Source organism: Chelonia mydas, chromosome 7 (genome assembly GCF_015237465.2).
Source record: "Chelonia mydas isolate rCheMyd1 chromosome 7, rCheMyd1.pri.v2, whole genome shotgun sequence".
Classification (NCBI taxonomy): Eukaryota; Metazoa; Chordata; order Testudines; family Cheloniidae; genus Chelonia; species Chelonia mydas.
Window position 1 is genome coordinate 95,254,243 of NC_057853.1, and position 17,892 is coordinate 95,272,134.

The window sequence follows — 17,892 nt, forward strand, 5'->3', positions numbered from 1 at the left end:
TGCGGGAAAAGCAGGCCTGGGCGGGAAAGGGTTTGCTCAGGTTTGGCTTGCCAAGAACTGTGACTTGCGGTTTATTGTGGCCATTCTCCCAGTCCATGAAAAATACTCCATTAAAATAGAGTAAGCGAATGTGAGCTCCCTTAGCCGAGCCAGCGGAGGCGGGGGGGGGGGGTGGGGGGCGAAGGCTGCCACTGGTTCTGTGCACAGAAGGGAAAATCACACTGGTCCCTGAAAGAAAGAGGAGCCCAGATTCCCAGGATGGGATGAGCGGGAGGAAGAGTTATGTCCACTAGATTCATCTTCACACACCTGTTCAGAAAAGCTCGGCCGTTTGCCTTCGGTCAATGCACCAAACACCACATTTCCCAGCCTCTAAAGGGGGAGCGCAACAAAAGTCGCAAAACTTAAAATGTGTCCCTGGCACGTACCAAAAGAAAGAAGCAACATCTTTCCAATGTACCTGTACTCCGAAGGAGGGAGAGGGAGTGTAGTATCTCTCTTTCGTTTATACAAAATCGAAAACATCCTACAAGCAGCTACCAAACTACGTAGTTAACGGCTAAACTTCTAGGGAGAGAGTTGCAGTGTAAGACGTCGTTTTTCCAACAGTAAGTGGTAGGCATCTGTTAGATGCACCTAGGTACTAGTTAGTTAGCTTAACGCCCATTGTTATCTTGACACCATCCCAGAGGCAGAAGCCTACAGGGCCAACTTTTTGATCTTGCCAGTAGAACGGGAGAAATAGGATTTATTTTATTTCTTTTTGATGCTACCTTTATAGGAAACCGTGGGTAGCGAAAGCTAGCGGCTCTGTCTTTCCAGCGAATCGGTGATTTTTATTTAGAGGACCCCGATCATTTTTACAAAATATTTAAATTTTGGTTTGGACAATTCAGAAGTGGTTAAGGAGGAAAGGACAAGACGCATCAAACCTGCGGGCGGGAGAGAGATGCTCCCACCGCGGTACAGTGAGTGCTTCGTGAGGAGGACAAGATCAGCAGGGTTTTTGTTTTTTTGTAGCTGGGCTCTGGGAGTATTCAAGGGCCTTAAGAGTCTAGGCCAGTTTCATTGTTAGGTTTTTTTAAATGAATGAGACATTCTTTCTGCTTCTCAGCTGCTGTTTTGCAATCTGAGCAAATGCAATGGGCTACACAGAAAAGCCAAGCAGGGCCCTTCTTTACTTGCCAGGCAGCCAGAAAAAAAGAAAAGAAAGGAAACCCGCTTCCAAACTCTGGGAGTCCTTAAGTTTTCCTTGCGATGATTCAGTCCCTGAGCACTTTAAAGAAAGCCACTTGGATGGGAGCACTGTTTGGCAACCGCTTTAGCTTCAACAAAACGGGGTTTCTCCAGCATTAAAGCTGGACCATTTAAAGCAACATAATAGCTGCCTCTTGTGAGACCCCACAGCGCCTTGGTTCAGAACTGGCGTTTGGGCCCCATCCCGCGGTCCACTGGGCGTTTGAGTGAGCGAAGCCTGTGGGATCGGGCCCTTTGTGACTCTCTTTACACCTCACACCCAGCCAGGCAGCAGCATGAATTGGGGCCCGCAGTTAAAACAAGCGTTGTGCCTAAGTGCGAGCCTGCGCCGCCCGGCCGGTTCCCACCCTTCTGCGAGCCGTCTTTGAGCGCCCCGCTCCGCAGGAAGGACGCCAGGAGCCTCCCGGGAGGTGCAGCCTCCCGAGCGCAGCCTAGACGCCAGCGCTGGAGTCTCTGCCCCCCAAAGGCAACAGGCTCCGCTGGGCAGGGGCGTCTCCGGGCTGCAGGGAGCCCCTGGAGCAGGATCGGGCCCGCTCCGGGAGACGCGCAGGGCTGGGTCCGGGCGGCCTCCCCGCCTAGCTTGGGCAGGCAGCGGGTTTGGGGGCCGGACCCCCGGAGCCCCACCGACAGCTCCGAAGCAGCGCCCGGCCGGGCTCCGGCCTTAGCCGCTGACCTGGGGGGAGAAGTGGGAAAGCCGCCGCCTTGCGCTGATCTCCGGCCGGAGCAGATTCACCTCCCTGCGCCCCTCTCCCGGGGCGGGGAAACCGGCCTGCCCTTCGCCTGCACCCCCAGGGCCGCCTCCCCCTTCGGCAAGAAACCAGCCGACAGCCGGCGGGGCCTTCTTTGGCCCGGTCCCAGCCCCTTCTCCTGCCCTGTCAGCTCCCCGCCGGCCCCCAGCAGGCTCCAGTTTCTTTCGGACAGCGGAGCAGATGGATGGCGCGGAGGCGACACGTGGCTCAAGGGGGTTTTGTGTTTGCAACGCAAGCAGCGAAGCCCGGAGCCAGCCCGGCCCCCCAGCACCTGTTATACCCCCGCCCCAGGGGCGCCACGCACGGGCCCCGAGCCTGCCAGCCTCACTCCGGAGAACTGCCCCGCGAGCCCGTGGGAAGCCGGCCCGAGTAAAGGCCGCGGGGCGGCTCGGGCCCGAGCGAGGCTCGCTGTCCTGTGGAGCGTCCCATGAGCGTGGCCCCTTCTCTTCGGCGCCAGCCGTCGCTGCGGGGATCGGGGCTGACGCCGGCTCTGGCCGCTCCCATTCCTCGGAGGCCGCCGAGGTCCCGCTAGCTCCGTGCGCACAGAGCAAGCTCCCCAGCTGGCCTGGCAGGGTGGGGACACGGTGCCACACGTTTCAGCCACGGGGCCCGGGGGAAGGCCGCGTGCAGCTTTCGGCTGCTTCCACACAAACCAGGCAGAGAACAGGATCTTAGCTCAGCACTCGCTGCAGAGGTCCCAGCAGTATCAGCGGCTTTAGAGGAGCGGGTAGGTGTCCTGCCCTCCGGGAAGCACCCTTCGGGCCGTTTCTCTGAGCGCTGAGGAGGGCCGGGCAACGTCCCCAGCGGAGGGGCAAGCGCTCTGGGGCCAACGCCAGGCAGACCACGTCTGGGACCGGCTGGTAGAGGAGCGGCTAGTGCCCTTCCTATGGCTAATAAACCACCTAAAATGGTATTACAACGGAGGCCTCAAACCATGCGTTTAATACTTATAAGTATTTTCTCAAGACCCTAACCCAGAGGTTCCCAAAAGAGAAAAGTGAATTGATTCAAATGTCAGAAAGAACGATAGTTAACCTAAAAAATACATTTTCTCTCTCACTGAAAGATGGCTGAACTGAGGCCGAAGCCCTTCCTTCTCAACCCTTTCCTAGCAAGCCTACTGCAGCTAGATCAGTTGTATATTAGGAGCCATTTATCTGGGGATAGTTTACCTCTTCAAGCAAAATAGTTAATTAGACATATAATTTAGGTATACCACAGCAGCCCTCTTTTGACAGGTTAGCATTATTCCCCATGTTGTCTTTAATTGACAAGGTTGTACAAAGGCTAAAGGTTCATTAATACATTATCCTGTCCCTTGTAAATGTGGCCTGACTAGGGAAGAGATTTAGGGCGGTTAATGAAGAAGGCAAGTACCCAAGGTGTACTGTTTGCTCTTGTATTTTCATATTTATTCTGTTTACTGTGATCTTTCAGTCCTTGTTTCCTTCCTCCTGTTTTATACTTTGATGTGCTTCCAAATTTGATAAATACCTGAAGGAAAGAGCCAATCCCTCTTCAGAGAGCCCGATGGGATTTCACCTTTGCACTTACTTCTCAGATGGCAACACCTTTCCAAAGGAAAGACAGAAAAGCTAAGATTTCCAGAAAGCTATTTAGCTATTTCACTTTACTGGGACACATTGATCTCTTCTTTCCTCAGTGTAGAAGCTGTTTATCCACCTATCAGCCCTAATTATCAGCTTTCTGCTGATTGGTTGGAGCTGCGCTACGCCTCAGGATGTTCACACAGAGATTCAGGTGGTGTCACCTCGGGGCTTGGGAGGAGGCCGATTTATTTCACTCTGAGTTTTAACGCATCCGAGTCTTTCTGTCAGGGCAGCTAATTATTCTCGGGGCGGTCCTGTAAATTCTTACTCAGGCGAAAGGTCCCAGTCCCACTGAAGGCAATAAGGGTTTGAAGGACCAGGCTCTATTTGTCTACATTTACAAATCAAGTTCAGAAAAATCCTCACTTCGGCCCCAGTGTGTCTTGAATACACTTGAATGTGAAGGATAGTAGTGCCTGCTTCATTACAGCTGAAACTACAGGGACAAATCTAAGCACATTAACTGATTGCTAAGGGAAAGTGACAGGATTATAAAACCTCTTATAGTTGAAGGGTTAGCCTGAATTCTTACAATTGTTCCTCTACAGACTTTATTTTTAATTAATTGAGCTTCAAGGTGCTCAGAAACATATATTCAGTTATTAGTATCTTTCTATAGATCAAGGTAGCTTTTAACCCATCAAACTGAGCAAAAGCAAGAGGTATTTAACCTCTCCATCCAAAACAATCTGTTGTTATTTCTTCTAATTATAATGGGATTGCTGGGAACAATGCTATATTGGCCTGATCGGAACAGTCTATATTCTATAACATTAAATTAATAGTCCCAGTAGACCAAAATTCTCCATTGTAGAAATCCATATTCAGATTAAAACACAACGATCATTATACAATCAATATTGCATATAAAAAAAAAAGGTTACATACCGAAGTTAGTATTTAATGAACACTGTGACTTTAGCAGCGTTAATGCCATGAAGGGGAGAACATACAATTCCGTGAATGTGTAATTTGATAGAAAACCTTAGTTTGTGGTAAAATATTTTATATTTACCTATTAGGCTTTCAAGATATTATTTAAGAAGAGGAATTCCTAGTAGGGATCTTTCTTAAAACTTATTCTTGGGACCCACACATTTGAGATATCATGCCTCCAATTTTTTAAACACTGGAATAGCATATAATGAATGTTGTTGAATTAACTTTGTTGAGAATTTCTCGACTCAACAAGTTACCCTAATAGGTCATCTGTATAGCTGTTTCTTCTTTAGATGCTTAGAATTCTTTATGGTCCCACAGTTTATTATTTTAACTACTCTCTGTATCAAGAAGTCTTTAGTTTTTTTCCCCCTTCTTTTAAGAGGCAGCGTTATTTTTTATGACAAGAGAGCTCAGGAAAGAGCATGTAGACCAGTATCTATAAAACGATCAGGGGCTAGTGGTTTAAAGGTCCTGGTGGTGCTGGTATATTAGGAGTAGCCATAAATACACTGTTATAGTCAGATTAACAATATTATAATAAAAGAATCCCACATTTTAAAGTGCAATCAATGTTAAATTTCTTCTTCTCAGTTTGTATTGTCTTTCAGTTTATACACAAAAATGCATCTTATTATCTGCCTTGGTTTTCAGACAAAAAAGGAATATAGTCAATAAGCAGAAAGTTAAGAGGACAACTTCATATTTCTGCATAATCCCCACACCCAAAATTAAAGGGACAAACAGAGTCATTTTTCATTATGATCAGATTTATTGCTTGAGAACCAGAGTACTCATTTCTAAAGGCCTTCAAAGTTACCATGAGTTGAATCTCTATTCGTGTTAAATAGAATTACCGGGTGGTTATATTGCAACATGGCACATTGACATTGCAGAGCTGCAGAAACCCTATGAACAACAGTACTTAATACAAACCCAGACTGTACTGTCATGAAAACAAATTCTGCAAGCGGACATCAAATCATTTTCAATGGTAGTGATTTATACCAAAATCAAGCATCAATCTAATGCCATCACACAGTCCATGAACTCTGTAGTGTTCTAAATTAAATCAATAAAACATACATTTGTGTTTCATCAACAGACTCTCTAATCACCTTTTAATGTTGTACTTAGTGGTGGGAGAAAAATGTTCATAACAAGGTTATGTTGCAGGTTGCACATAGCTACTAACTAAGAAAATTTACAGTCCTTTTCGCTAACACTTTGTGTAATACAGTCTGTGTTGGGTGCAGATGCTCTCTGAAACAGACTTCTAATTTTCTTCTCCCATGTTGTTATTGTTTTAATATACAATACTTGGCACCATAAAACAGTAACAAAAGACAGACAAAAACAGTTTACAAAATTCTTGAAAGGTACACCCAAACCTAACTAGAGACTTCACATTCAGACCTTAATAGTACTTAGAAAGAAGGTATTATAGGAGTAACAAAGTGAAACTGCTAATATATGTGCTATATAGTATACTATATATCTGTATTGGTGATGGCACGGCTATATATTATTTGTTTTATAAATGTTGATTGTTGATGTACACTTAACTAAAACTGCTAGACTCCAACACTAATTGCTGATATGGCACTCTCAAGCAGTCATAATGGAAAGTATATTTAGCATACGTTTTGGTAAGGTTTATAAATTATTTATATATCTGTGTATATATACACACACATACATATATATATAGACACACACATATGTATGTATAGAAAGCAGCTGCTGTGTGATTCAAAACCATGTTACATGGCAGAATAGTAAATAACATGAGAAAAAATCTAGAAAATATGAAAAACAAAACAAAATTCTAAAACTAAAACAAACCATAAGCCTTGGTCAATGAAGAAAATACCATTTAAAACCATCAAAATCTCTATCTATATAATCCAATGTACAAAACCCCCAAATGGTACAGATATATAATGTTAGGCATGACACCTTTAAAAGTTTAAAATGTGCTGAAGTAGCTTTTCCACATTGACAAACACTTATTAAAAGTTGAAAATTGTGAAATCTAAAATACAGAACATCACTGCTGTCTATTAGAGTTTTGGCAACAGAACCGTGACGTATAATATATATATATATATATATATAAAAATAATTCCACATTTCTACTTGATGTCACATGAACATACAAGACAGTGAGGTATGTGAGGCTTTTCCCGAACAGAGTCCAGATGCTGAAGCATAGTGTACGATCAGCAGTCTAAAAATGTGGCACTCAAGACTTGATTTATCAATACAGCTGTTAGGATTATGCATTTCAATATACTGCTTATTCTTTCCTCCTCCATGCTACAGGGTGGTTTCACGAAAGATCTTCTCATTTCGAGGGCATCTTTTTCCTGTTGCAGAATTGGCATTTTTTTAAAAGAAAAATAAACACAAAGGGGAAATGATGTAGAAAATATAAACAAAGGGGAAAAAAATGATATTTACCACCACATCACTGCACGACACAACACTTGTGCACATTTGCAATAGGTTTACCTGCCCCAGCAGCTATTCGAAAGGACAGGAACACAGGCTGCAGCAAGTTAGGGAGAAATAGGGGTTATACACTTGAAAGGTAGAAAGAGATCAAACACTTTGTAACGATTATTTCAAACAGAGTAAGAATCAATCTATAACCATTGACAAACTGATGCAATAATCTAGACTTCCTTCATTACTGTAATCTTACAATTCTCAAGAGATTCAGGAGGACAGCCACTTATTGGGCTGATCCTGTGCTCCCAATGAAATCTATGGGAATCTTGCCATCGATCTCAATAGAAGCAGGATTGAGCCCCCTACATAGCACCTTATTTCATTTGTCATATTAACTCTGTTGAAAGATGATGCTTGTTAAATAAATCAGTCATAAAAGAAATCAAAATGATTGTATCCAATCTGGCTATTACTCTATTCCTGAAAGACACTGCACTTTAAATTTTATCATACAAGTTAGTATATCTGTAAAATCCCTTCTTCCTTTGAAAAACATTTTACTACCTCCACAAAAATTATGACGGTAAAAATAAATAAATAAATACTTATTATATTTGTAAATTTGCATTTAAGTATGCCATTACCATTCCTAAAATCATAATTCAAGAGCCACTGCAGTACATCTGTCAATGATATTGCAGTATAGTTTTCAGATTTCTAACTGAAATTTTTACACAGGTAGTCAGTCTTAAAATATCAGAGATGTTTTTAGGTGTTTATAGGATTTTCAAAGAAACCAGGTGCTTACTGATCAAATATTTCTAACTGCGGTTCCAGTCTGTGGTATATTCACAGGAGAATTAGCTAACTATATGGGTTACTTAAAATTTATGTTTTTATCATCTTTGATCTTTTTAAACTGGCATATCACTAAATATTCTTTTTCTTACCTGTCGCTTATATATGGTACTGTTAGCATTTTATTGTTCTAACAGTCAACTAGACACCAAATTAATTAAAATTATATTCAGGAACAATCTAGATAACTAAGTGAAACTGAAGTTTTCCATGGGCACTTTATTTAGGTAAGATTATAAATACAGATATATTTGCTCATACTGATTTATATTATGTTTTTATGCTGCATTCTGGAACATTATCCTGTTCCTTACTGAAACTCGTGCTTGTCTCTAATATAGCATTTCTACTGATTTCAGCTGAATTTAACCCCAACTGGTATACAATTTTCCAAAACATCTAGTTTAAAATAAGAAAGGAGAAAAATAATTGACTTCAATATAAAAGGAGTAGAAATTAATACACGCATTCTATGTTCCTAATAAAACGCAGTATAATACAATACTGTAACACTGAGTTAAATTACCTTGTGATCCCCCATGCAGACATTTGGCCCAATATGGTCATAAATCACTATCTTCTCATCATTTTCTGACTAATTAAAAAAAAAAAAAAGACTAGTCAGTTCAGTTATTCTTCAGATTTCAGAGAAAACTAAGTAAGGAAAGGTTACATGAATGGAAGTTCAGGAAGAACATGCAACAAGATTTCTTAGTGACAGTATATTCAACTTGGTCCTCAGAGCAAAGATTACATAGGCTCAAATGTAGAAATGTTACATTAAATATCCATTGCAAAGCTTTGTGCAATTTCCACATAAAATACTTACAAATCACTACCACTCCCTTCTAGGGCTTTAACAACTTTTAGCAACTAATATTTAAGAGGTGGAAACTAAGGACTCAGTTATAGCTACATTCAAATCTTGTGTCAGTGAAATGCAGCAAGCGGTTTCACCACAGTCCTCTTTTTTAGGAACAGCTCAGAAATCTTTTTACTGAATTACACAAGACATGAATGTCGCTCTCGGAATAACATGGAATTCACATTGTCTCATTAAAAAACATCCTATGTCCCCATATAGTAATATTTTAAATGTACAAGCAGAAACATTAACACATCCTTTATCCTTATTATTAGTTGAATTACCTGAGCACCCAAGCGCCCTAGCCATGGACCCCATTGTGTTATTGCATCAACTATGTAAAGTTAAACAAGTAGAAACAGCTGTTGAATATTAACTACAACACAGTTAAAATATTTAGCTATGAAAGAAGAAAGCAAAAGAATCCTATTTCTATTAGATACTTTCCTTTAATAAAAAGAGCATTCAAAATATCTTAAGAAAATCAGCCTCAATTGAAGGAGAGCATTCCTCTAGCTAGCCCTGTGAACTGCTTTCATTCGACTCTATGTTGAACTTTCTTCTTATACACTTGTTCTCTTTGCAGCTATGATTTAATGAATAATAGAATGTACTCATCTTTCTGCCATTTACACTGAATGTGTGATTTTGACAGCCTATTTTATCGAGCACAACCCTTTAGGAATAAACACACAGAGAGGCTTACAATTTCTTATTATACTAAACAATTCCTGAAAGCTAATTAAATCTGGAGTCTGCACACTGGCAAGTCTCTAATACAATCATATATGTGCTTTAAAATAGTTTACAATACTCATTTATTTTGTATGAAACAGTCAAGATTTTCTCATCTGTAATCAGTCAAGTTTGACTGGGCAAGAACTTTATATAAACAGCAGCATTTAGGACTATAAAGTTAAAACTGAATTATCTTTAATGCAGTAAGGAAGCTTAAGGTCAGATTTACTTTATAGCACGGTTGTCTGCCAAAAAATATAAAAACATAACCTTCTGCATTGTATGCATGAGCACTTTCCAATATTTCAAGATCATAATGCCACCACTATCGGAAGTGGGGATACATTCATCAAATGCGACTTGATAATTTACAAAGGCAGCATAAAATTGTGGATTTTCAACTGCATAATCTTTAGACAGATAAACAAATTACAGCAGCGCACAAGCAGAAACAATATACACTTGGCTGAGCATTCATTACTGCATGCTATCAGGCATCAACGCAACTCCCCTAGCAGTGGGCAACCTTTGGTGTTTTAGGGCTCAGGAAGCATAAAATAACATGATGGTAAGGTAACCGACCATAGCATGATAGATGATGTTGCACGAAAGCTGTTTACAGCCCCATGTCTGTACAATCTGTAACGCCTAGTGTGTGGAGCTGAACATACTGTGTTGTGTGCTAATTTGCACACACTACTCCTTTTTCTACAAAAAAGTGCCGATTTACTATCATTTGTTCTTTGAAATAAGAGGTAAGTCGGCCAGAGCTGAAAGTCAATTCTTCAGCTACCTACAACAAAGCACCTAACATGTTTAAAAAAAAAAAAGAACAATGCATAATAATTTCTCAACTAGTTATACCAAAGAAATTTTGTCTCTAATTTTTAAAGATAAACAGCTATTTAAAGTATAAGAATGTATCAGACTTGCAATTAAGTATCGTCTAATAGTGTGTTTTTGGTTTCCTCACTGATCCTTTTTTAAAGCTTCAAATATTTCTAACAGTGCACAGTGTAAACATTTATAAAGAAATAAGATCTGAAGTCTGTGGGAAGGCAAATACAGTTTTCTTGACTGTATGCAGTAATTAGAAATGACTTAGACCTACTACATCATCTTGCTTTTTCCTCCACCAATTCAGTACTCTTCCCTACTGTGTATTTTCTATTGCTTTGTTCAGGTTTTATGGGCCAAAATTACCAAGTGGCCCACAGCTGGATAAGAATCTTATTCTCTGCTGGTGTAAACTGGAACACCTAAACTGAAGTTAATGCAGCTGTGCAATATACATCAGCAGAAAATGTGGCTCTAATTTCCCCCTGTAATTTTTGTATGCACAAATCTTTGTCCATATCCAAAATAGCATGCCCAAATTTTGCAAATGCAAAATTGCAGACACAAGATTAAAAAGGATTTTGAAAATTGAGCCCTTAATGCTCCAAGTGAACTTCTGCCACTTCCCTGTGGAGATTATTTCAGGCCAATTGACCTCATTGTTACAAATTTTCTCTGGTGTTCAGCCTTCATTTTCCTATGTTTAAGTTTGTCTCATTACATTTGGTTAGACTCCTTAATATAATCTTAAACAATTCCTCTCTTTGCTGGTGTTTACACCCTTCAAACATTTATACACAGTTATATCTCCTCTGATTCATAGCTAATTTTTAAAATCTTCCCTCATTGGTCACTCTGTCCTTTGTTATGGAGAATTCTATGGGTGTCTAGAAGTATATGCAATATTGTATTTACTGTCTTACCAGTCTCATATAGAGATGCAAAATTATCATCTCTTAGGTATATGATTCTACATATGAAGCCCAAATTTCCATTGACTTTTTATGCCGCAGTATTGCATAGAAAGCTTATATCCAGTTCATTCTCCGTTCCTGCCCCTTTTTGGCAACTTTGTTTTCCCGGTATTGCTTTCCTACTGAATACTAGGGTTCCACAGTATTCAGATGTTATATACATTTTAATTATTGTGTATAATAAATAGCATAATATTGCCTTTATCTTGAGCTCGTTGATGGCATTAACCACCAATTAAAAGATTAAATTAATCCAAATGCATAGGGCCCTTTTCACTAGTTCAGCCTTGTGGCTGTATAGGAAGGCCTTGGACAGAGCAGCCACATGGGGGCTACTGCAGTGCTTCTGCACATGAAGGAGGTCCCTATCTTGGTCCCAAAAAAGCCATCATGGATGGAGATCTGGAATCTCTGTGGATCCATTGGCTGGCAACATTTATAGAGGAGATGCAGAAGGGCTTAAAATGCTAGTCCAGACCCATGACTGGATTAGTCACAGAGGGGCTGTACCATAGCCATAGCCTGTCCCCAAGTTAAGGAAGTGAATTCCATTCACCAGACCTCAAGAATTTCCCTGAACAAATCAAGTTGCTCAGATTTTATGCAATGAGGGGTGAATTTCACCCCTGAATGAGGGTTTGGTGAAACATTTAAAGTGGTAATGCCAACACTTCTTAGAGGTTAACGTGAGAAGAAGTGCTTTAGAGAGATGGAAACTTGAGTAGCTATGGAAAAAATACTCTCAAGTTTCAGTGAGTTATCTTTTGATTGTAATTATGTAACTTACTGCAAAGCAAACATTATCATGAGATACACAACACTGATGAGAGAGGGAAAGAGAGAAGGTTATAAATATAAAGAAATCAAGTTTGAAGTGTTCCAGTACGACACACACACACAAACACACACAGAGCCAGTAGTGTGAGGATTTATTTTCCAATCCTACCTATTGTAAGTAATGTTAAAAAACCACGTTAGTATGCAGAAAAACAAAGATAAACACAGAGCGTTGGATCTTAAATAAGCTTGTCAAGTCAAGACGTTTTTGGAGAAGGTGGGCAAGACTCGTGGGTGTGATAAAGCTGCTGTGACTGCACAGCCATCACAATCTGTCAATAAAGCCCTCTGGAGTAACCCCAAGATCACCAGCTCACTGTAGCGTGGTAGAAAGTCACAGCACAGACATTAGCTCAGTGGTGGGCAACCTGCGGCCCATCAGGGTAATCTGCTGGTGGGCCGCGAGACAGTTTGTTTACATTGACCGTCCACAGGCATGGCCGCCCACAGCTCCCAGTAGCTGCAGTTTGCCGTTCCCGGCCAATGGGCACTGCGGGAAGTGGCGGCCAGCATGTCTCTGAGGCCTGCGCCGCTTCCCGCAGTTCCCATTGGCCGGGAATGGTGAACCACGGCCACTGGGAACTGCGGGCGGCCATGCCTGTGGACGGTTAACGTAAACAAACTGTCTCACAGCCCGCCAGCAGATTACCCTTGCGGGCCACGTGCAACAGTTTGCCCACCACTGCTCTAGCATGTCCCTCACGCCCACTTCTGGCATAGCAGGAAAATGGGGCATGGTAAGAGCAAAGAGGCCTGGATGGGATGCCCCTAAGATCTCCTTATGTGTTTTTGGTTCTCTGGGCCCATTTGCAACTTGTGTAAATTGTGATAGCATTCAGGTTGCTGTAACCTGGCATGAGGGACCAGGCCTACACACAGGATAAGGGGAATACAAAGGTCCCCTTTCTACCCTGTTGTGAAGTGTGTAGTTTGGTCTGATCCCAGGATCTGGCTCAGTATCTGTACAGCAAAAAAAGGGGCCAGGGAGGAGGACGGGAGGGCAGGGAATCTGGGAAATTCTTGAGCTACACTGTTGCTATGGCATTGGCAAAATTAGACTTATCACTATGCACTGAAACCAAGGGACTCTAAGTCTCACAGAGGAGTTGTGAAACTTAACTGTACAATGTTTGTAAAACACTAAGATCATCAGATGAAAAACTTTGCATAAGGGAAAAATGTGATCATTGCTTTGGTGTTGCTGTCTTCAACTATCCCTGGGGTTTACTCCGGACAGTTAAGAATTCAGGGAGAGGCAAGAAATAGCAAACAAAAACAAACGCTATGTTGAAGAGAAACGAAGAAATAACTAGAAAATAATGTGATCACACGGGTGTACTTACTTTTAGAATCAGTTCCTTGGCTGAATGTGACATCAGAATTCTATCACACCAAGCTGGACATCTAGTATTCATGTACTGCTTTCCCTGGCTACAATCTTCACTGTATGGATAACTGGAAAAGAATCAGTGCAACATCTGTCAGCAACCACCCTGACTTCTTAACTTTCTGTAAGGCAGCTTTCATCGCCACTGGCTCAATCCATACCGTCTTGATTTTTTTTAAACCTGCAAAAGTCAGTTCTTTCAAAATGTACCTGTTTAACACATATTTCCCTCCCATTCCGAAATTTAGGGCCCAACCCTGCAAGGTGCTGAGCACTTCCTTTAAAGTGCTCAATGTCCTCATCCCTTTGGATTTCAATGAGAGAGAAGGGTGCTTACCACCTCACAGGAGCTGGCCCTTAATGAATAAAAATCAATGACTTGTCGTACTTTACCTTTATTTCTTTCCTCATCCTCATAAACTCACTTTAGTTTAAAAAGTTATGTGTTCATTTAAAAACTTTTCTTCATCTCCCTTTAAATCTCAAAGCACCATACTCTCACCTGACTTTTTTTTTTTTGGAGAGAAAATAAGCGCTTATTTTTAGAGATCCATCTGTTGAATTTTGTCATATACTTAGATTGTAGGCTCTTTGGGGCAAGGACTGGCTGTTTGTTCTGTGTTTGTATAGCACCTAGCACAATGGGGTCTATGACCGAGGTTCCTAGGCTCTACAATAATAAATAACAAGAACAACAACAATGGAGAAGGACTAAAGCAAGAACAAAGTCTTTGAACACAGTGGACCATTGCATGATTCTGGGGTATAAATTAACATGGGGAAGTACTCAGGAAACTGATGTTCTTCTCACTAAATTTCCTTTGAATGACTTCCTCAAGGGGGAACTATTTCAGGAATTACACAGGAGACAGCGTCAGAGGCTTGAAAACCCCACAGCGGTCTAGGCTTCACTGAAATACAAAGATCCAAGTGGTAGGTGAGCTCTGGCTGCTCTGCTGGGCTCCCTGATGGCTCAAGGGGAAGGATGGTTGTGGGCTCTCTCTCAAAGAATGGGCAGCTGGTGATACAGGGGGAGATAATGACCGAAAGGCAAATGAAAACAAGGGGAAATAAAACTAAAAAGCTTTATAAAATGCCATAACTCAATCTGAAGTCACAGTAATAGCACACACACATATTTTGTCTCTTTGGTAAAGGTGTTTGGAATAAAGCAGATATGATGGAATGTATATGTGGGTGTATTTTCTTTGAATTCAATATAGATGCTGATCTAATGAAGCTTACTGGCAATACCATATTGTCTAAGCATATTTGCAAGCAATGAGCAAGGGAGCCGCTGCGCTTTAACATCACAAGATACCCATTAGTTCCTTGTTATATAATTGTCATCCCCTCTCTTTAGCCAAATTTTATTTACCCATCTGGCAACCCTACCATCACTATCTACAGCCAAGCACAATCAAGGTTCAGCCCTAATGAAAAAAACCCAGGGAAACTGCAAAAGAAAAGTTATCAGCTGTAACCTCTACTATGAAGCCACCCAAACAATACCACAGAATGGATAGAATGGCATCATGTTGCTTAATATTCCTTCTGCTGCTCCCGAGTGATGTTACTGGGAACAGTCCGACAATAAATAAATAGTTGAATAGCAACCAAGAAAATTACACCTTCTGAAAAAAACTGGATTCTGAAAAGAATGGCTCTTCTTTATTTCTCCTGATTATTTTAAGTTTTATTCCTCTTTGTGCAATTACAGTAGTAGCAAATATTAATGGGACAATGCTTAGGCCAAATCCAGACAGACATGTTTGGGTACAATAAGTACCTGGACACATGAGCTAAACTGCAGATTTTCAGGGGTCAGTCAGGCCACGTTTCCTTCTTAACTTTGTTCATCCATTGACTTGAGAGGCATTCATTTGCATAGTTGGTATTTAAATTTTGACACAGCACTGAGGACTACCATTTTCTGCTACATGCTACAGTATCCCTTACTAAATCCAAGTTTATTCTGTTGCCACAATGGTTTTAAGTAGTTCTCACACATAAGAATGATGGAATCAGGTCTTGGGTTTTGGATGCAAATCAATCCGGACAAGACTGGAGTTAAACTGGGAGGTTCAAGGAACCAATGTGAAGACACCGAAGAGGTGGTATCAGTTCTCTAATGCGGGGAAACTGTCCAACCAAACCAGGGGGCTTTGTTGGATCTTCAACTACTTCTGGATGTCCCTGTAGTAGCAGTTGATGAGAATGAAAGATGTCTTGAAGGATGCATCTTTGTCTGTCGGATACAGACCTCACCACAGTAGTCCTTTTGAGAAGGGGACACTGCAATATGCTCTCTGTAGACCACTCCACAGACTATGATGGTTTATTTGTTTAAGGACATTTTCTAGCAGGACACTCCATCACGTGTGGGTTCTGTGATAGCTTCGGCTTAATTTCTAAATGCAGCTGAAGTAACCTATAATGATTTAAATAGGTTGGACTCTGATTACCTCAGAGACCACATCCATGTGAGGCCACTGAGTCACAATCATCTCAGGCACTTCAGCTAACAGCCCCTGGTTTAGCTGTCAGGGGGATGAAACCAGTTCCTTTTCAGTGAGGGATCACTGACAATGGGATCCACTTAATACTTGGATTCTCCATAACTTTGAATTTGCTGACCTTCAAGGTCATGCTGTAAGGCTCAGTTGTTCTCCCAGACTTTTCCTAAAGAGGAAAATAAGTGAGCGAGTGGGGAGTTTTTTGAGGAATCCAGAGGGTTCTGGGAGGACTGAATTTGTTGGACATTGTTCCTAAATTATTGATGCATTTTTAGAAATAAGTGCTAGATAGGTGAACTCATAAGTCTTTGAATAAGAGGACTGGATAGGTGCATTTAAAAACTAATAAATATAAATCAGGAGGTTTGCCTTTTATTCTGCTTATTGCTGAATTCATAAAGGAATTACTGAGGCTTTCAAGATAAGGTTTTTAAAATAAGATTTCTGGGATTGTAACAAAAAAGGCTTTCATGCTTGAATAGAAAGTTATTTACCACCCTACTTGGTGTGATATTATAAAACTGAGATGCATAGCTTTCTACCAAATGGGTTTACAAGCTATACTGCCATTAAAAAGATTAGCCATGGCAAACAGCCAAGTAAAGTGTACTGAATGTATTGGAACAAACCAGTGATCTCAGTACCTTTTCCACCTCATCAAACCTAACAAGACTCATTTTCAAAACATATTATGAGAATTCAATTTGCTGCTTCACTGCCATACAGAAGTACAGCTTATTTCTGAGTGTCCGTGAGATGTTTTGATGATGTAATATGGTTGGTAGCTGAAGCTCTTTGTTTGCAATTTAAGAATTGACTTTTTCTGGTAACCTATGAATACATCTCTTGCTTTAGTTGCACAAGAACCCAACATAAGAAACACTACTTTTTATTAGAGAAGTTATATGAATCAATCACATTTCATATAGCCCACCCTTTTACAGTATAAACTCTAAGGTTCTTAAAGCGTGATGCTCTGTACCTGAAAAGATCCTCTAAACTTAAGTATTACAGCATTTAATTCAAGAGTCTATATTCTGTAAATTGGTATTTACAAATCTCCTTTATTGATCTCATCAATTTCACATTATGAGGACTCCTGGTGATTCTCCAGGCTCTTTAATGATGATGACTCTATAAAGAAGTTACTGTAGTTTAGAAGTAGCTTTGACAAACAAAATCAGATTTCCTATATCATAGCTTGGAACTATATTGCTGAGATTCATGCTGAAAGAAGTGCTGTAGTTAGTTATCCAATCATGAATAGAGCAATTTAACCCAAATCAGTCTGGGACAAATCCTCCTCTATCCATTTGGTGTGGAGCGGGAAAGGAACCCCCAACTCCATTCTAAAGTTGTAGTAGCACCCAGCATGGCTACACCCCCAGTGCATTGGGATTCACCTACCTTGTCACTGTACATTTGCCAGATCATGCCATCCTCATTCCCCGTACAATACTGATATATGTGAAAAATTGATAAGGGAGTGCACCACAAAGAAGGAAGGGCAAAAATCTGGCCCCTTCCTTCATGGTTGAGGAAGGGGACAGATGTAATGGAACTGATGTGGTTCCTCTACACAGGCCAATGCAGGGCTCTTAGGCACCTCCATCCCTGCAGGGCCCTAGAGCCTGGGCTCCAGCCCAAGCCCAGAAATCTACTTAGCCATGAAACAGCCCCACAGCCCAAGACCCACGAGCTCGAGACAGCTGGCATGGGCCAGCCACATTTTATTTTATTTTTTTTTGCTGTGTAGACATACCCCACAGGTATGTCTATCCTGCAACATAAAGCCCATGCTTGATCCCAGGCTCAAGCCTAACCCCCCTCTTTGTGTCTACATTGCAATTGTGCTAACCCAGGGCTCAAGC

The 17,892-nt window shown here is 41.2% G+C and overlaps 1 protein-coding gene across 5 annotated transcripts in view; it reads right to left on the bottom strand.

Moving 5' to 3' along the window:
• Nucleotides 1–5,304: 5,304 nt before the first annotated feature.
• The window catches only part of INPP5A (inositol polyphosphate-5-phosphatase A), a 408,827-nt gene continuing 396,239 nt past the window's right edge, over nt 5,305–17,892 (bottom strand). For 3 of the 5 annotated variants that reach the window (XM_027819502.3, XM_043552493.1, XM_037905639.1), the window contains 3 exons: nt 13,462–13,573; nt 8,394–8,462; nt 5,305–6,924 (listed from right to left, as the gene is read on the bottom strand). In XM_027819502.3, the coding sequence (XP_027675303.1) occupies nt 6,778–6,924; nt 8,394–8,462; nt 13,462–13,573 (328 nt within the window). In that variant the 3' untranslated portion in view covers nt 5,305–6,777. Of the gene's footprint in view, nt 6,925–7,018; nt 7,107–8,393; nt 8,463–13,461; nt 13,574–17,892 lie in introns of all 5 variants that reach the window. The other 2 variants (XM_037905636.2, XM_007053025.4) reach the window with 2 other exon arrangements.